Consider the following 20,658-nt stretch of genomic DNA (forward strand, 5'->3'; position numbering starts at 1 on the left):
CTCCTGCATCTCACATGGCCCACTAGATGCCTCAGGGGGTACACAAGCCACCAGAGACCTGCGCCCTGGAGCCCTCCCTCGAACCTGGCATTCTGAAGGAGCCCACTTCTAAAATCAGGAGGTTGCCAGGCTTCCATCATGGCTTGTAAGCTGTGATGGACTTTTCCTCCAGAAATCTGTCCCATCCCCTTTGAAAGGCACATCCCATGGCAAGGAGTTCCACAGACAAATGACATGCTGGGTAAAGAAATCTTTTTTGGTTGGTCCTAATTCCCAACGCTCAATTTTAGTGGATCGCGCTTCTCCATCTCTGCACTCCATCCTCTGCAGAATTGCAATACAGATATTTCTGAATTGATGTAAGTATTGCTGAGACAGTTTATGGGAAAGACTTTTAGGCCCAAATTCTAACCAACTTTCCAACACTTACATATCTGTGCCAGTGGGGCATGTGCTGCATCCTGCAGTAGGGTAGTACTCATGGAGGCCTCCTCAAAGTAAGGGAATGTTTGTTTCCTTACTTCGGAGCTGCATTGTCCTTTTGCTGGAAAGTGCGTTGGGATTGTGCCCTGACAACCCAATCCTATGCACGTCTACTCAGAATTAAGTCCCATTAGTGTCAGTGGGGCTTACTCCCAGGAAAGTGTGGATAGGATTCAGCTGTTAATCAGTTAAGAAAAGCACCATGACTATTTTTTTACATAATTAATAGGATGTCTTATCAAAATCGACTATACTTCCAATGAAATATCTGTAGGATTGGGGCTCTATAATGTTGCTGTCATTAATTCACAGTGAAACTACAATGTGAGGGTCGTCTTGTCAAAAAGTAATCTTTGACAGGTTTCTGTCTGGGCTGCTTCATGTTCATTTAAGATGGAATTCTTACATGGAATCTGTTCTGTTTTGGAATTTGCATTACTTTTCATGTTCATATGGGGCATCCCTACAGTCATGTAGTTGAGGGTGCAATCCTAACCAACTTTCCAGCACTGACCTAGTTGCAATGCAGCCCCAAGGTAAGATAACAAACATGCCCTTTCTTGAGGAGGCCTCACTGACTGCCTCCCTACTGCAAGATGCAGTGCACACCACATTGGCACAGCTATGTCAGTGCTGGAAAGTTGGTTATGATTGTGCCCCGAGTATGATAACTGAAGTGGCTGTAGGAACTCTGTTACATGTGAAGTGATTTGCAGACAAGCAGTTTGTGCAAGAATATTTGGTTTGTTGTCAAGTTAAATGAGATTCCTTGCAGTTTGAGATATCCGCTGAGTGTAAGGTGCCTAAAGGAATAATCTTCATGAGAAAAAGTTTTTGGATCCTATTGCCTGTAAAGAAGATCTCCACTTGAAATATGTTGTGCACTCTGTATTCTTTAATCTTTAGATTAAAACATTTGCTATAAAACTCTAGCTGAGGTTGCATTTATTCTGTTAGATTCTGCTTCTGGTGTTGTCCCCTTCCTTGAAACTATAATGCACTCTATCACAATGCTTGTTTGTCTATATAGTCCCTCTACTCATAAGCTGTGTGGTTACTCAGCAACCTGGAAGTTTGGGGATGATACATGATGTCATCCTTGAGCATCTGGTGACAGCGTCATGTCTATGTCACAGTGTTGTGCCAGAGAAGGAGTCTGCAGCCCTTGAGACCAAAAGATGAACCAAAATCTCCCAGGAGGAAAAATACCACTATTATTATTAAATATTATATTATAATTATAATTATAATTATATAACAATAATAATAATGCTTTTCAGCAAGAGTAGTTCAAAAAGTGATTAGTGAAATACATAGAGAAATCAACAAATATCTGAACTTACTAAAATATTTGTATTAATAAAATACAGAACTATGTTCTTAATGCCCAAGGGTGCTGAGCAGTGGCTTCCCTCTTGCTATGGTGGCTTTTTATAGTTGTGCATTCTTTGTAACTCCAAAAGGAGCCATTTTGTTAACTGAGGAGGAGATTGTCTAGAAAAATCTGGGTTGTGTGTGTGTGTGTATAGGATTTCTCAAAAACATATACACACAATTTAATGAGGTCTAATGCATACCTACTTCATTTTAGAAAACCACCAGCACTTGACTATATAAGGGAAGCAATTGAAGAGATGTGCAGAACCATCTCAGCACACATGTTGGTGAATATCTGGTGAATATCCCTTAGGGCCAAATCTTATCCAATTTTCCAGCACCGGTGCAGCCATGCCAATGGGGCCTCCTCCAGATAAAGGAACGTTTGTTTCTTTTCCTCTGGGTTGCATTGCAGCTGCACCGGCACTGGAAAGTTGGATAGGGGCGTTTCTGGGCGGCCCCAGGGGTGCATGTGCAGGGAGCCGGGGCGGGGCTGGGACCCAGCAGTTATGCTGGATCCCAACCCCCATCCCCACGGTGAACAGAGGGCTTCAAGCGGCTCCGCTCTCCTCGAGCTTGTGCTACCTCCAGAGGTGGCACAGGTCCAAGGAGACCCATTGGGGCGTGCAGCCCTTACCCAGGGGTAAGGGGAAGAGCTTCCCCTTGCCCCTGGCTGAGCCGCTAGAGCCAACGAACCTGCGCTGGATGCAGCACAAGCCTCCTGGCTTGCCTGCTCCATCGCAGGTTTGGATTGCACCCTTAGTCAACAATGTCAAAAGTGTATAGATGCCAATGGGGAACATTTCAAGTATGTTCATTCAAGTCTAATTCATTAACTAAATTAACAGGTCAAGCAACTGCTTCTGTTTGCACCATTTGCAGTACATGTGTGAATTGTACATTTTCTTGAGATCCCCTGTGTGCACACATGCACATGAGTCTGTGCACGCTGCAGCATGGAGACTGTTACCTATGTATTCCAAATAACAGCATTTCTTGTTCCTCTGTCAGAACAAAGCAGATTATCTTCATTTTAGTGCAGGACCATAATTATTTCTTTGCATTAACATCAACAGTATCTCTTTCTCTGCTTCCACAGTTGTTCTTGGTGAGAAAATATGGCTCATCCGCATCACCCAGTCCTCTAAATTAATTAAATTTAGTCTTACTTCTGTTTGCTTTGACTCTTAGATGGAAGGAGAACAAGGGAAAAACAGCATGAAAATGCAGACAGTCCAGTTATTGCCAGAGGAACAGCTAGTGGCACTTCATCAACAGATGGTGGAAAACCAGGCATCATATCAGCATAAACTTCAGAGTTCACAGGAGGCACAGCATAGGCAGGCCATACTTGTACAGAAGTTACAGGCAAAGGTAAAACACCTTGTGTTTCTAATGGTATTTGAACAAGATAAGATCTTGAGTGGAGAAATGTTAAGGAGTAAGAATGGGTAAAGAATAAAGTGCATGCTTGAAAATCAACTTTCTCAATCATTCTTTCCAAATTCATAAATATTAAAAGAGCCATGAGACATAGCATTACAAGACCTTCGTCATGACTTGGCAAATGGGCCAATGCTAAAATTTTCTGTGTCTTTTTTTTCTGTTTGCCTTCTCAATTTTCCACTTTCCCAGTTGCATATCTTTTGCTTCGTACCATTATGATATATTTACAGCTTAACAGTGGATCACTTCCGAATGAGATTTTCAGGGATGCAATTTGATTCTGATTGATTTGGGTAGTCTCTAGCTCATGAAGGACACCACTGGAGGAAAAAGAGATGTTCTAGTACACATTGAATGGTGGTCACAGTGACGTTCATTAAAGGAGTTTTAGTTGCAGTAATGCTCCTTAAAGTTGCCCATCAATTTTATGAGTAAGAACTTAGCATGTGCAAAAGCAGGTCTTCCACTAATGCCTAACATACTCTGGAATAGAGGTAATGTTCTCTGTGTAACAACCTTGCGCAGCATCCTTCTCTTCACGCAAGAGCATTTCTGTTGGTGGAAGACAACTCTGAATGCCACTCTCTATAAACTTGAAAAGTATTGTAATCGGGTATTTGAAAATAGTTTGCTATTGCCTATCTTTCCATGCAGACTTTTTCACATGTTAGGAATAGCTGGTAGAATCTGAAACTCGCTCCACAATCCCTCAACATTCTGGATACAGTGTTGCTTGCATGACAGTAGTATGGTATCTAAGTTTTGTTCTAAAGAGGTCCAGCACTTCTTGCAATGCTCCTTCCAGTGTATAGATGAACCTTTCTAGGAAACCTGTGATAGTGTCATTTGAAGCATTGCATTACTGCACTTGCATAAAGTGTCATCATAATTGTTTGTGGTGGCATTCCATCTAAAAAAGCAATTAGTTTGCTTTCAGGACTTTCTTTTATAGAATTATAGAATTATTATAGTATTATTTTAAAGCATGACTGCATACGTAGGTGTCTATACTTCTGTTAACCTAGTTTTAAAAGGAAACATATTCTGATCTTCATATATTTGTATGGGCAATGCATAAATGTCATAAACAAAGGGGGGTTTTTGGGTGCTCAGGGTTCTTGGTTTTCAAACACTAAAGCCCTCAAGGCCTCTTGCCCAGTAGTACTGCCACCACCCTGTATGTGCCAGTGCCTCAGGCAAGGGACACTGAGACCCTTTAGGCTTAATTCTATCCCTTGCAGGCACTGAGCTCTTTCCCCAATTAAAGCCTTAGTCCTCAAGTTACTAGACCTCAATGAGCACTTGGTAGCTTGCTGAACAGCTAGGCAGGATTCTGAACCTTTGTCCCCAACAGACAATGAAACAACTTAGTAAAAGATATTTTAGTCTATTAAGTACATAAGGTTACACACTCTACAATAAGGCAGCAAATGCTAGAGGCATAAACATCTAGGAAACATATCAGCAATAAAATAATAAAGCTAGCTGGCTATCTCTATTAATACTTATCTCTCAGCTGGGTACGTTACTCTTGTAGATCTTTTAGCTCCAGGGCTACCTATGAGGCCAGGTGCCCATGATGGACAATGGAGCTCACACATGTGCAGGATGTTGCACCCAAAACTCTGTTCAAGAAGGACAGCCCACCCCCCCACACTCATTATTATAATTTTTATGCTAATAGTACTGAGGTGACTTCATACTTATTAGACTGTCCATTCAGAACCCTTGAGAAACAGAACCTTCCTGAAGTTGGCCGGGTTGCTAACCCCTTATAGTTCTTACCCCTCCCAACTGAAGATCCACAGCTGCACTCTATCACCCTTGATAATGCGCCTCTCTGTCTGCTAAGGTGCTAAACATTGCAATTGGTTGTAATTCTTGTTATCTGTCCTTCCTGGCCAGCAAAGGAGAGACAGCAAATAGTTTTGTTCATTTACTCACATTCCTGCAGCTGGGAACTGCTAGCAACTTCTCAGTTACACCGTCTTAGTTTGGTTAAGGCTTCACATGCCAACCTAGGCCTAATATGTACTTATTCATGACAATAAAGCAGGGGTGTCCAAAGTTTTTGGCAGGAGGGCCACATTGTCTCTCTGACACTGTTTCGGGGGCCGGGGGGGGAAGAATTAATTTATATTTAAAATTTGAATATATTTGCATAAGTTTACATAAATGAATATATTAAAGATGAACTTATATGAATGAATAAAGGTCTTGCAATAGCTCAAGGCCTATAAAAGGCCTGGCACAAAGCAAGGCTGGCCTTTCCTTTGCTGCTGCTACTGCATCACAGACGTGAAACAACAAGTAGTGGAGGGAGCCCATATCCCACAGCTAACGTGAGAGGTCAAGCAGTCGCCCTCGCTCTGAGAGCAGTTGCATCGGGCCAGTGTGGGCTCCAACGAAGCTCCAGAGGGCCAGAGGCTCATTGGAGACTGGGGGCTCCCTGAGGGCCGCATTGAGAGGCCTCGGGGGCCGCAAGCGGCCCCAGGGCTGGGATTTGGGCACCCCTGCAATAAAGTAATTCCAGAACAAAGAAGTCTGAGAACTGTCCCCAAAAAGGTGCCACACAGGATGCTAAAGCAGCACATATGCTCAGAGTTATGTAAATGGCTTCTGTTTATTTCAGGTCTTGCAGTATCGGAATTGGTGTATGGAGCTAGAACAGAGATTAGAAGCAAACAAGGTGAGTTATAAAGGAAATGTATATGCTTTACCTTAGTTATGTTCTTGATGATAATGTGCTAGTGCTGTGGTATTCAAACTGGTGGATTGCGACCCACCTGCTAATGTAAAGCTCCCCCTGCCCCTTTAAAGGGCAAGGGAAGGGGAGAGGCAGCAACATGATCACCAGGATCACCTTACTAAGGGAGGCAAAGGAGGGGTGCTTTTACATACTTAGGGCTGCAGCATGTTGCAGGAGTTGCAAGGAGCCCCATGCATCCCTCCACAGGGCTCCCCGAGGCTTAGAATGTTCAAACGGAGCAATTGCAAAGCACTTCTTTGGAAGAGCACTTCCTAGCAAGTGCTTTGCGATTGCTCCGTTTGAACATTTGCAGTAAAGAAATGCAAGAGAGGAAGTCAAATTATGGGATACCCTTGACCACCGCTATCTTCAGGTTTTGTTCAGTGATATAAGAGGAGGTAAAGAATGCCTACAAAAGGGAAGAGTGATGTTTCATTTACATTGTGGGAGGTGTAAGGCTGCGATGTATTGCAGCCAATGATTCTCATATGTTTGTCAGTGCTGAGAGGAGGATGTAGAGGGAAAAATTTATCTATGTTTCAGAGAATTAAAAGGAAGCTCTTTTCTCTGTCTGCTTTGGTTTCCTTGAAGTCTGAACAGGTTTTGTAAAAATTTGTTTGATTTTTGAAGAGATGCGTTTCATTTAAAAACTTCCGATGCAGCTGTGCTGAAAAGGCACATGCTGCATCCAGTGGTGGAGGGGAGAGGATATAGCATGCACCTTTGCCACCAGATCCCACCTCTTCTCTGCCCCCAGTTTCTCCCCCTCCCTGCCCATTTATGTTCCCTGTCCATCCACTCCCTCTACCTTCCTACCCACCCAGCCATTGCTAACTTACCAGGTTCAGCGGGTATAGCGAGGTCTTGCAACAAACCTGTGGTGCTGCTGCCTCTCATGTCAGCACGGGCAAAATACCAATATATGTCATGCATGCCATCAGCAGCCATTTTACAATAGTGGAAGCGACTTTCACTGTCATAACCTGCTCTACCCGCCAGCCCAATCTTGAATAGGATTGGATAATCTTGGATATTGGTATTGTTTTCTGAATGTCTCCTTGAGTTTATGGATATTGAGCTGATTGATCTAATTCAGATGGTTTAGAATAGAAATTAGTTGGCATGCATACAGGAAGTTTGGCTAATTCTACTCTTGCATTGCAGTGAAGGAAACAGAGAGGCATATTAGAAAAGAGAATAATCTCTCCCTAATTAGAAATCAATCTGTGTATTCCCTCAAAACAGTGGAAATGTAGCTGTATTTCTACTCACTGGATTGTTTCTTCCTGATCAAGTTAGGCATTTAAATGATCATACAAATGCACCTTCTTTTATGTTTGTGACCCCAGTTCATTGCCTTGTTGGTCAATAAATGTAGTTGCAGAATGATGCCAAAGAACGTTTGCTGCAAGGAACGGGATAGAACAAATATTTTTAATAAACTCTTTTCCTATATCACAAAGGGATCATTTTCATATCAGTGGGATCGCAAAGATGGCCATAGTCTAGAGAAAGCACTAATTCAGTTGGAAGAGGAGCAACAGAGGTGAGTGAAGGGAAAAAAAACTTTGACTGAATATCTTACTGTGGCTGTGGTTTGGGAATGGCACTGTTGCCTTTCCTGCCTTCCAGGACAACAAATATGTGAAATTGAGATTTGTTAATTGTTGCTCTTTCTCCCATATTTTAGATGTGAGAATTTGGCTGGAATGAATATCTTGCTCCGGGAACATGTGGACAAGGCCAATGAGGTGAATGCAGCTCTCCGAGAGGATATTAGCAAACTGATGGCTGACTGGACAAGTGCAAGGGATGAATTGGAGCACAAAGAGGGTGAATGGCACAAAGAACGGGAGGTAGGGATTTGTCAAGGTGTCAGTAATGAGGTTCAGGATAGAGGAGAATGTTGGGAAGGTAAATTCCTTCCCATGTTTCTACTTTGGTAGGCTTTGGCTAGTATTGACTAATCGTAGCAGAGTGAGTAATTTCGGATGAGTGCACATGTATGTATGGGGTGAGCAATTTGGGATAACTCTAAACAGTCAAGCCACTGTAGTAGTACACTCTAGTTCCTGCCCAGGATTGGCCTTGGGAGAAGGGATACTGCATCTGTCACATTCCAGCTGAAGCTGGCTGTGCATAGCAATGATGGCCCTTGCAATGTTACAACTTCTCCCCTCCTACCTTCCATGGAATTATTTTACAGCTCCTTTGAAATGAATTTTCCTAGTGTTACTTTGTTAAGACAACTGTTTAAATGATTAAGCATTCATGCGGTGCTTAAATTTTTAAGGCTGACAACTTTCTTGAAGTTTTCAGGGTGGGAGGAAGCAAGATGGATTACTTTAGATCAGTGTTTGAATCAGTGAATGCATTGTAAAATTGGGGGGGGGGAGCTGTGCTATGGGAGAAAAACCTTAGGTAAGTCTGTTTAACCAATTTCTGCCCAGCAAACAGATGTACATATTTGATCCCTGTTGAATATATGCAACGGTGGGCAGAAATGGCTTAAAAGTAAACCTGTACGCACCCTTAGGCACTGCAAAACGCTGTGTGAAATTGAATTTCTGTATTTTGTTGTGTGAGTTCTGGAGATTGAAGAAGTCATGTTACCATCATCTGGATTGGGGCAGTGATATGTTACACCAAGGCTTGTGGGAATGCTATTTCTTTCCTGTGTTTAAAATTATGATCTTATATTTTATATCTTATACCTTATATATCTTATGATCTTATTTAATGTTTTAATTTAGTAACATTAAAAGAAGGAGTGCGTGTGTGTCCAGATTAAGCAATGGAAACATCTTTTATTCTTTTGTCACTGTGCACTCCCTTTACCTATACAGACTTTTTTATTTCTGCCCTCCAGCTGCACATCCTACACTGCAGGTGTATTCATAGTACAAAATAAAATGGAGAAATGGGTCAAATACTGTCTTCTATTAGACCTAGCAGTTGCTTTTTAAGCATCTGTTGCCAGTCACCAATATTGTGTGAGAGGTGAATATTTTCAAAGCTTCTCAGCAAGTGATCAGATCAATAACATAACGCAGTGGTTCTCAAGTGTTTAGTGTTGGGACCCACTTTTTAGAATGAGAATCTGTTAGGACCCACTGGAAGTGATGTCATGACCAGAAGTGACAGCATCAAGCAGGAAAATTTTTAACAGTCCTGTGCTGGAATCCTATCCACACTTACCCAGGAGAAACTATCATTGTTAAAAATATATATATAGTAACCTGTTAAAAGTACAGATCTGTGATATTTCCCCAAATGCAGTCACATAGCAGTCTAATATATTAAAAATAAAATATTGAAATGAATGGGGACCCACCTGAAATGGGCTCACGACCCACCTAGTGGATCCCGACCCACAGTTTGAGAAACACGGACATAACGTATTCTATATTGTTAGGATCAATGTTGATCCCATAACCCCAACCATATTTCTGGCCTTCCATTCTCCAACCATTTATGTCCAGCGTTTCTGAAGGGTGTAACAGTATGGCAAAAGCTGTTTCATGTTGCAGAGAAATAGTATTTCTTAGTATTAGTATTAATAGTATTATTTATGCTCATAAAAACATAAGAACAGCCCCACTGGATCAGGCCATAGGCCCATCTAGTCCAGCTTCCTGTATCTCACAGCAGCCCACCAAATGCCCCAGGGAGCACACCAGATAACAAGAGATGCTCAGTTCTAGTGTTCTTTCAGCTCTTCATGTAATTGTGAGAGCTGCCAAGAATAATTGTAGAAGTGTTTTTGGAAGAGAATTTCATCTTATGCTTTATGCCACAATAGGCCACAATAATGCAGAGAAGCTAAGCTGTAACTTTCTGTTCTCTTTACACATGCAGTTATTTGAGAGTTATATGCGTGCTGAACATGAGCGTATCCTTAGCATATGGCGACAAGTGGTGACTTTGCGCCGTTATTTCTTGGAAATGAAAACAGCAACTGACAGGTGAGAGGAAATTGGTTCTTCCATCAGTTGAATGTGAAATCATTTGTTGCTAAACCATATGTAGACATTTAACTTTTGTGGTACCTCAGTCAAGAGCTATGTCATGCCTCCGTTGCCATACAGGAAGGATAACCGCAGTTCTCCACCCTTATTTTGCATATGCCCTGACAATGCTTGGAGTTTACACTGACTCCTTTTTGATTGGTTGTTCAGTGGACTATGAAAAGCCTTAGCTGAGTCTTTCTTCATTTGGGTGGTGCTGTGGCTGCTGCTAAGTGGAAAGGTTCTGCATAACAGCAAACTTTAGGAGAAATGCTCCTTCTGCAACAGCTTGGGTTATCTCCATTTAGGGCTGTGTGTGTTCAGTGGTGCTTAGGTTTGACATATTTATGAAGACTATTTGCATTTCTGGCATATTGGTATCTGTCCTTTGGATATTTATTGACAGTGTTTTTGCTCTATTGCATTGAAGTGTCTTAAGGAACACTTCAATAAGGCCCAATCCTATCCAACTTTCCAGAGCCAATGCAGCTGTGCCAATGGAGAGTGAAATGCATCCTGCAGTGTGGGGGCAGTCACAGAGGCCTCCCCAAGGTAAGGTAAGGTTTGTTCCCTTACCTCGGGCTGCATTGCTGCTGCATCAGTTTAGGAAAATTGGATAGAATTGGGCCCTAAGGCTGCACATAATCTTGAGTAAGTTCCATTGAATTCAATGAGACTTACTTCTGACTCTACATGCATAGAATTGGGCTGTTAGACCATCATAGAGTTGAAGCAGTGTCAGCCTCCTAAGGTTAGAAGTTTCTAAAATGAAACACTAACCTCATTTTGAACTTTATACACAATGTGGTGTTGCTTCAATTTTCAGAAGCTGCTAAAGGATCAAATATGCTCTTTACTTTCTGAAGCAGAAACATAAGCTCTGGTAAAGTGACCATAAAAGAGATTGCTCTCCTACCTGCCTCTTCTTCTTTGCCACTGCCAGCATAAACCAACAATCTTGACTCCCAATGTCTCTTATTCCTGTAATGCATGGAGGATGCAGAGTTGTTCTGATTTTTAACAGCTACAATTAAATTTCATATACAAAATAAAATAAGTATGCTCAACAAAATGATTAATTCTGACAAAATATGCCATAAAAACATATAAGTATGCATGATATAATAGTCATAAAATACTGCACCCTAAAAAATGAAATCCCTTTACTGCCTCTATTGCTATGAGTGTTTTATTTGCTGCTTGTTTTTCATTGTTCCTATTCTTATTTTGATGTGTGATCATGTTTTTTAAATTCATTGTTGTGAGCCACCTTGGATACCCCAATTATTTGGGAAGAAGGGCAGAATAAAAATATTTTAAAATAAATTAAGAAAGCACATACAGTGAATGTTATGAATAATTAATGAAATAAGAACATAAGAACAGCCCCACTGGATCAGGCCATAGGCCCATCTAGTCCAGCTTCCTGTATCTCACAGCGGCCCACCAAATGCCCCAGGGAGCACACCAGATAACAAGAAACCTCATCCTGGTGCCCTCCCTTGCATCTGGCATTCTGACATAGCCCATTTCTAAAATCAGGAGGTTGCACATACACATCATGGCTTGTAACCCATAATGGATTTTTCCTCCGGAAACTTGTCCAATCCCCTTTTAAAGGCATCCAGGTCAGATGCCATCACCACATCCTGTGGCAAGGAGTTCCACAGACCAACCACACGATGAGTAAAGAAATATTCTCTTTTGTCTGTCCTAACTCTCCCAACAATTTTAGTGGATGTCCCCTGGTTCTGGTGTTATGTGAGAGTGTAAAGAGCATCTCTCTATCCACTCAATCCTTCCCATGCATAATTTTGTGTGTCTCAATCATGTCCCCCCTCAGGCGTCTCTTTTCTAGTCTGATGAAGCCCATCAGACTAGAATCAAAAGTTTTGATTTTTTCCCCAATGTGCATGACTTTACACTTACTGACATTGAAGCGCATCTGCCATTTTGCTACCCATTCTGCCAGTTTGAAGAGATCCTTCTGGAGCTCCTCACAATCACTTCTGGTCTTCACCACTCGGAAAAGTTTGGTGTTGTCTGCAAACTTTGCCACCTCACTGCTCACCCCTGTCTCCAGGTCATTTATGAAGAGGTTGAAAAGCACTGGTTCCAGGACAGATCCTTGGGGCACACTGCTTTTCACTTCTCTCCATTGTGAAAATTGCCCATTGACACCCACTCTCTGTTTCCTGGTCTTCAACCAGTTCTCAATCTATGAGAGGACCTAATAATAATAAAAATAATAATAAAACTTTATTTATATCCCGCTCTTCTCCCCAAAGGGACCCAGGGCGGCTCACAACATATTAAAAACAAATTAAAAACATAATTTAACCACAAATAAAAACATATTAAAAACACATTAACATATACCCATAAGAACCATAGTCAGATAAAAAGTCAGATAAAAGGAGCAAAACGTAGCAAATCAGAGGAATCAGGCCTGTAAAAATACTAAAACCTGTCTAGACCTGTCCTCTAATTCCCTGACTGTGGAGGTTTTTAGTAGCCTTTGTTGAGGGACCGTGTGGAATGCCTTCTGAAAGTCCATATATATAATGTCTACGGGTTCTCCCGCATCCACATACCTATTGACCTTTTCAAAGAATTCTATAAGGTTTGTGAGGCAAGACTTACCCTTACAGAAGCCATGCTGATTCTCCCTCAGCAAGGCCTGTTCGTCTGTGTGTTTTGAGATTCTATCTTTGATGAGGCATTTCACCGTCTTACCTGGTATAGATATTAGGCTGACCGGCCTATAGTTTCCCGGGTCCCCCCTCTTTCCCTTTTTAAAGATTGGCATGACATTTGCTATCCTCCAATCTTCTGGCACCGTGGCCGTTTTGAGGGACAAGTTGCATATTTTAGTCAAGAGATCAGCAACTTCATTCTTCAATTCCTTAATTACTCTTGGGTGGATGCCATCAGGGCCCGGTGTCTTATTGATCTTTAATTTATCAATGAGGTCTGAAACTTCTTCTCTTTTCACCTCTATCTGACTTAATTCCTCGGTCAGGAGGGGCCGTTCGGGCATCGGTATCTGCCCGAGGTCTTCTACCGTGAAGACAGATGCAAAGAACTCACTTAATTTCTCTGCCATCTCTAAGTCTCCTTTTATCTCCCCTTTCGCTCCCTCACTATCCAGAGGGCCAACCGCTTCTCTGGTGGGTTTCCTGCTTCTAACATATTTGAAGAAGCTTTTATTATTCCCCTTAATGTTGCTGGCCATGCGTTCCTCATAGTCCCTCTTGGCCTCCCGTATCACCTTCTTACATTTCTTTTGGCACAGTTTATGTTCCTTTTTATTCTCCTCATTAGAGCAAAGCCATTTATGGAAGGAGGCTTCCTTGCCCTTTACAGCCTCTGAAATACTTAGGGCACAAGCCTAACCAGGTCTACTCAGAAGTAAGTCCTATTGTGTTCAGTGGGACTTACTCCAAGGAAAGTGAGGTTAGGATTGCAGCCTAAGTGTACCATCATAAAATCTTTCATACTAAATGCATCTCAGTATTGCTTAGATTATGAGTTGTCATCCAGGATCCAACAAAAGGACCCCAAATCAAAGTCATTTTTCTTCAATCTGTTTTCTCATAAATGATGTTAGTTTTTCTAGTTTCATGGTATATTCAATGGGGGGGCACAGCACAATCCTATGCATATCTTATTGAAAGGTAAGATAGTATCCATATCTATCCATATCTACTGAAAGGTAAGATATGCATATCTTATTTCCAGGTAAGCATGCATAAGATTGTAGTTGCAGTGTTTTAAAATTAAAATTGTTGGGCATATGGCACCCTCTCCTTTTGTGTGTGCACTGAAAAGAGTTTAGGGTGGGTTCCATTTTTCAGCAATGTTTTTATGTTGTACAACAAATGAACATTTCTGATTTATCAGGAAAATGGGCTACAGCTTTTCATCATGGCCTAAATTCTACAAATGCCATTTTGCTATTCAGCACTGTATTATTTTCTGCTCCAGGGATCTGTCAGAGCTAAAGGCTGATCAGGTGAAGCTTTCTGGATCTATTCTTGTCAGCTGTTTCCGTCTAAGTTCTGACACACATATCTGGGAGACCAGCAGTTTGGGAAACCCTGCCTTGAGGGATCCGACCCAACAACAGCAACTTCATGCCAGGCCTGAGAAGACAGATGTGGGGCAAGAAATGTGTCAGCAACCACAAACAATTCTGCACTTGCATGTCAAAGGAAACTTAGCAAAAGAGGATCTTCAAAGCAGGTAAAGCACCTTTTTAAGCAGGTAAAGCACTTTTTTAAAAGACACATTAACTGTAAATTTATTGTAAATTATTTGGTGACGTTAGGTTTGCTTACCATATATTTGGAATGGATGTTCCAGGACCAATATTTCTGTAATTGCTCCATTTTGTTTTGCTTTGATGTATCTAGCAATAGGCTCATTCAGGAACCTTTTTCTGGCCCAAATAATTAGTCTGACCCAGTGTATGTCTCTTTGTAGAGGAACTTTCGTAGTGATCTTCTGGGAGAAAACTGTACGAGTAATGAGGGAGAAAAGAGAGAAAAACATCTGGGTTTACAAACAAAGTCTATATGTTCATCCATTGGTTCTCAAACTCTCTCAGAATTTGAGCCCCAAGGTTAGTCTTTGCAGGGGCAGGGAGAATGGCAGTGACACAATCTTCAGGATCGTGCCACTGTTGGGGGAGAGAGGGCTTTTTTAAACATGCCTTACCTGCTGCTGGGGTGCGGGGAGCACCTCGGATCCCTCTGCAGGGCTCCATGCGGCTTGTAGAAAGTAAAAAAAGGGATCACGACCCACTTCCTTGTTGTGATTGCAAAACTGGAAGTGGGTCGCGATTGCTTTTTTAACTTTCTACAAACCTCGGGGAACCCTGCAGAAGGTTCCACAGTGCTCCCCACACCCCGGCAGCAGGTAAAGAATGTTTAAAAAACCTGTTCTTCCCCCACAGAGGCATGATCTTGGAAATCTTGTTGTTGCCTTGCCTTGCCCTGTCCCTGCCCCGCCCCTTTAAGGGAAAGGGGCAGTGGTTCTCTAGCTCAGCAATTTTCAATCTTTTTCATCACACGGCACACTGACAAGGCATCTAAATAGTCAAGGCACACCATTAGCTTTTTGACAATTGACAAGGCACACCCATTGACAGAAGGGACTCACTTCCCCCAGTGGCTATACTAACAAATGACCCAAACTCTTGCAGCACACCTGCAGACCATCTGCGGCACACCAGTGTGCCGTAGTACAGTGGTTGAAAATGGCTGCTGAAGCTGGTGGGTCTCAGCCCACCAATTTGAGAACTACTGTGTTACCCTATTTAACATTAGACTATTGACACTGAAAGACATTAACCAGTGGTTCAAACTTTCCAGTCTCCGGAGCCCTTTATACTTCTAATTGGAGTCTTGGGGATCCCTGCCAGTGCATGTGTGTCAATCAGATGATGGCCACTTATGTTGTGCTCATGGAGCCCCTGAAGGGGTTCTCAGGGAGGCCTAGGAATTCTAGAAGCACACTTTGAGAAGTGCTGCTGTTGACTAAGTGCTTTAGGTCTGTAGAGAGATTCTATTTCTCGTCCTGAGCCCTTTGCTCTATATTGACAGTATGTTGGAGTTGGAACTGTATTTCAGGGTTTTGTACAGTCTCCCTTGGTATCTGCTGGGGATCCATTCCTAGACTCCCTGTGGATACCGAAATCTGCCGATGATCAAATCTGGGCAGGGGGAGTGCAGAGGACTTCCGGACATGACCAAAAGTGTCTTCCAGTTGCATTCAGAGGTGTTCTGAGGCACCCAGTGGTTGTGTGTATCCTCTGCATACTTCCGAAGGCCTGCTGGAGCCTTTTGAAAGGTACTTCCGGTTTATCTAAAAAACCCCAGATGAGAAGGGGTCATTGTGTGTAAGTTGTGCAGATATGAACAGAGTACACAGAAGCTCTATTTTGTTCACTCACTGGGTTATATAGGGAGGCTTTTAGGGTGGAAGTGTACATAAACGTAGTATGTAATAATCAAGTTATTTATGAATTGTGATTGAGAGCCATCAGGAGGCTTATGTAAACTTCTCTGATTTACAAGCAAGAGTCTGCAAATATTCCTATATGCCTAATGATATATTCAAAATTAATTCTCATCTGTTATTAAGAAATGGCTAATAGGGAGGGCTGGCTCTTCTTTAAGTGCAGCCATGTAATGCCTTAGCAGTGTTGATGAAAAACTGGTGTGCTAAAAATTGCTGCTGCTTTTTCTCAGGGTGGTGGAACTTACTGCTTTGCTTGAAGAATCTCAAAAACAGAATGAGGAGAAGGAGAAGACAGTGAAGGATCTCAGGAATACTGTGGAAACTCTGGTATGTTATATTGAAAAAATAATTTGGTAACTGTTCTGGGGAATGCTCTTGTATACACAGAATGAAGTGATCAGCTTACCTGACATGTAATATATGCTAATACCTCTCTTAACATAGGGAATCTGTTCTGGAAAGTTGCATTCTGCATGAAACAGAGCTGTAGAATACAAAAGTAATCTTGTAGGCAGAAAGTGGGAGCTGCTCAGTCCAGAAAGCATTGTTTGCATTGGCTGGAATAATGGTCAGTGTTGCCCAGACAAAAAACACTAATGAATTGGTTCCAGAGGAATCTGAATTATGGGAGATATTCTTGTGAGTTTGTGTGGGGTACACAGAAAGACAGAAATATATGTGAATAAACTTAAATAAATAATACTTAGCATTCATTAAGCATTTCAAAGACATTAACCTTTATATCAATACTGAAAGGCATGTAAGTATTAGTCCTCTGTGGTGTGGAGATAGGTGGAGTTGAGAGAAGTTGGTTTGCCCAGGCCACCTTGTGAGTTTCTCATAGCTGAGATTTGAACAAAGGACTTCTTGATTCAATCTCTTAACCACTGTGCTTGTATCAGTTGTAGTACTTTTGTTAGAAAAACACGCCTTCTTGGCACACAGTGGCCTGCAGGGGTGGCTGCTTGAAACTGCACTTATGTGGCAGTAGCTGTCCCACAAGGAAGTGGTTCACATGCAACAACTCTCTGCATGAATTGGCCACAACTTCATTGTTTGCTCTGCTCTGCTCTGTATTATATTTTGTGGTGAGATGTACAAAACTCTTATAGCAGCAGGGGTGAGCTGCTTCACAAAGTATCTTGCCACACCCTGCAATTTCAAGAGGTCTCCATGCAGTGAAATTTCGTGCAAAGTGGATCCTATGGACCCTTCTGTACAATAGCTGAAAGCCTGTGTTTTTAGCCATTTTGTGATAATTACTAATAAAGACTTTTCAGTAAGAGTAATGCAGTATTATATCTGTTCATAACAGAGTGGTGGGGAAAGAGTAAGTAATCTTTTATTTCCTAATTTTAACAACTGAATAGCAGTGCCACTTCATATTTTTTTAAAAAAAATAAAGCTGAAGTTTAGTAGTGAGTAGTGCACAACCTCAAAATAATTTAAAAACCTAAGAAAAAAACTTTAAAGGTTTTACAAAATGGAGCAGGGATTGGAGACCTGTATGTGGATTGTATTGCTTTTGATTCAAGGAAAATGGAATGTCTCTGGAAAATGAGCACTGCTTTAAGGTTAAAAAAATGCAAACTGTTCACAAGAGATGGGGAGCAAATGAGATTTGTAATGGGTCAAAAAACTGCAGGAACTCTGTTCTTAAATAAAAAAAAAATTAAGAAATTGCTTCCAGTATTTAAACAATGTAAGTACACTAAAGAACCCAGTGGGCTCTCTTTATCCGAAGGAGTCTGGTTCCAGATCTCCTTGTGGATAAGGAATTCCACAGATGCTGGGGTCCACTCCTGAAGCTCAAACAATTACTCCTCTGGAGTCTCTGGAGGCCTTTCCTGGGTTGTGACAGTCCAGCGACCCACTCCTTAGGCCTGAGAATGATCCGCAGGAGCCTCTAGAACAGCCATTTTCAACCACTGTGCTGTGGTACACTGGTGTGCCATGAACGGTCCCCAGGTGTGCCGTGGGAATTTGGGAGAGGGACATTTATCAATAGGACCTTTGGGGGATGTGAGTCCCCATTGACAGCACAGTGTGTCTTGTCAATTGTCAAAAAGCTGATGGTGTGCCTTGACCATTTTAGTGCCTTGCCAATGTGCCATGAGATGAAAAAGGCTGAAAATCACTGCTCTAGAAGCTACTTCCAGTTTTCAAAAGCAAACCAAAAGTTGCCTCCAAAAATCAGAAGTAGCTTCTGGAGGCTTCTGTGAATCATTATGAGACCAATGGAGTGGGTTGCTGACCTGGTTTGACCCGGGAGAAGACTCTAGAGCAGTGGTTCTCACACATTTAGCATTGGGACCCACTTTTTAGAATGAGAATCTGTCAGGACCCACCAGAAGTGATGTCATGGCTGGAAGTGACATCATCAAGCAGGAAAATTTTTAACAATCCTAGGCTGCAATTCTACCCAGGATTAAGTCTCTTTTAGTTTCATTGTTAATTAACAGTATTAAATTGTTAAAAGCATATACAGAGTAGTCTGTTAAAAGTACAGGTCTGTAACATTTCCCCAAATGCAGTCACATACTAATATATGTGCCATGTATATATGTACTTATATACATGTATATATGTATATATGTAGTCACATGTCTAATATATTAAAGTAAAATATTGAAATTAATGGGGATCCATCTGAAATTGGTTTGTGACCCACCTAGTGGGTCTTGACACACAGTTTGAGAAACACTGCTCTAGAGATTCCAAGTAAGTATAGGTTGAGACTAATTATTCTGGTGGGTTCCCTTCCAAGCACTCAAGTGGATGACAAAAGCGCTATAGGAAATCAATTTAAAAAACAAAGTTTCTTTGCTCCAGTGATTTAAAAACAGCCTTGATGACCTTTGTGATGTAAGATAAGAGTCATTAAGAAGACAATACATCAGCACTTCACTGAACCCCTCCCTTCACCAATGCAAAGTGATCACCTTTCTTTCATGTGGTCAGGGAGAAGGGAGGGGTCACCTGGAGAGAGAAGGATGGATGGTTAGCCAGGTGCCTTCTCTCTCTCATTAAGGAGGCTATTGTTAAAGGACTGTTCAGTTTTTTAAACTGATTTTAAAGGGGTGCATTTTCCCCTTCTCCAGGGATCAGCACATCCCTTCTCATTTGCAGTGGCCATTTGTGTTGAGTCAAATCCGTGTATAAAAAAATCCATGTATAAATAGGCTGGACCTGTAATTGCTGTTAGCCTCTGGAGGCATCCATGTGAACCCTCTGTATCCACTGATGGTTAAATCTGCAGATATGAAACCTTTGGATATGGAGTTCCCAAATGTTTCTACTGTATAGACGCCTATAATGGGGGGGGGGGAATTTGGATCTACTTCTGAGGTACAGAGGCTTTCAGCTGCCTCTGTTTGAGTTGGACATACCTTTAGGCAGAGCTGCTGCTGCTGCTTCTTCAACTCTGTTTTCATTTGGCATGTTTATTTGGGAAAATGAAATGCTAGAAACAATTGATGCTCCGTTGGTATGATCATTCTTTTCATTCTTAAATCATTCTTTTGAAAACTTGTGATGTATCTAAGGAAATAGGTTCCTAACTCCCCTGATTACTTTACAAGTGTTACTTAACATCAAGTGTTCCTAACTCCCCTGATTACTTTAATTCTTTTCTAGGAGGCTAATCATTTGAAAATAGAAAATGAACAGTTGCTGAGCAAGAATGCAAATGAGGAGATCCTTTCCATTAAACATGTGATAAAAGAAATAACCCAGGTAGGAATAATAGAATGTCTCTATATGGTTTTTCTGTAGACATATTTATATGTAGACATTTTCTGTAGACACATTTATTATAAAACAGCAAATATGAATGTAGATTTCTTGTAGTCTTAGGTTCTAAACTCCAGAGTTGATATAAATTTGATGACTCCCAGAGAAAAGATGCGTAGACACAGTAATTTGACACATACATGGGAAGCTCAGCAGTAAGCTCATAGTTTTGGAGATCTCAAGGAGACTAAGGGCCCAATCCTATCCAACTTTCCAGCGCCAGTGCAGCCACAATGTAGTTCTGAAGTAAGGGAACAAAGTTCTTTTTAATTCCACATTTTGCTCTTTCTATTAGAGTGGCGTTTCTCAAATTTACTGCAGTCATGGTGCCATTTCCCAGCATTTCCAGGCAATGCCTTTTTGAACTGCATGAGATCTCATGTACAGTACACAGTTTCACTGTATTGGAGAATAACCTTTCTCCTATGTTTTCTTTTAGTTATTTAATTATTCAGGATATCAGTGCGAGTGAAAGCAAATAAGTAGCAAATTCATGGTGTCAGTGCAGGGAATGCAAAGAATAATCTTGATCCTGAATTTCAGGAAGTGATAAATGAGAATGGCACAACGGATGGCACTTCACATGCTGAGAGCTATCCTGAGAGCTGCAGTTTATTACAGCTGAACCACTGTGACCCGAATGGAGCCCTCCTCCTTGTACGTGATGTGTTGACTAGGAGAAAAAATGACATGCAGGTGAGGGGGCTTTGGAGCCTTTCTTGTAAGTAAATCATTCACAGCCCTAGCAAAGTATCTTGTAACATTTCAGTCATGGAACTT

At 41.6% G+C, this 20,658-nt stretch overlaps 1 protein-coding gene across 1 annotated transcript in view; it reads left to right on the forward strand.

Moving 5' to 3' along the window:
• CEP250 (centrosomal protein 250) overlaps positions 1-20,658 on the forward strand; it is a 51,843-nt gene that overhangs the window by 536 nt on the left and 30,649 nt on the right. Inside the window, exons 2-10 of the mRNA XM_066624369.1 lie at positions 3,052-3,234; positions 5,939-5,995; positions 7,519-7,601; positions 7,746-7,911; positions 9,914-10,020; positions 14,050-14,307; positions 16,317-16,413; positions 19,723-19,821; positions 20,422-20,574. Of these exons, the coding sequence (XP_066480466.1) occupies positions 3,052-3,234; positions 5,939-5,995; positions 7,519-7,601; positions 7,746-7,911; positions 9,914-10,020; positions 14,050-14,307; positions 16,317-16,413; positions 19,723-19,821; positions 20,422-20,574 (1,203 nt within the window). The remainder of the gene's footprint in view (positions 1-3,051; positions 3,235-5,938; positions 5,996-7,518; positions 7,602-7,745; positions 7,912-9,913; positions 10,021-14,049; positions 14,308-16,316; positions 16,414-19,722; positions 19,822-20,421; positions 20,575-20,658) is intronic.

This window comes from Tiliqua scincoides, chromosome 4, assembly GCF_035046505.1.
Source record: "Tiliqua scincoides isolate rTilSci1 chromosome 4, rTilSci1.hap2, whole genome shotgun sequence".
Lineage (NCBI taxonomy): Eukaryota > Metazoa > Chordata > Lepidosauria > Squamata > Scincidae > Tiliqua > Tiliqua scincoides.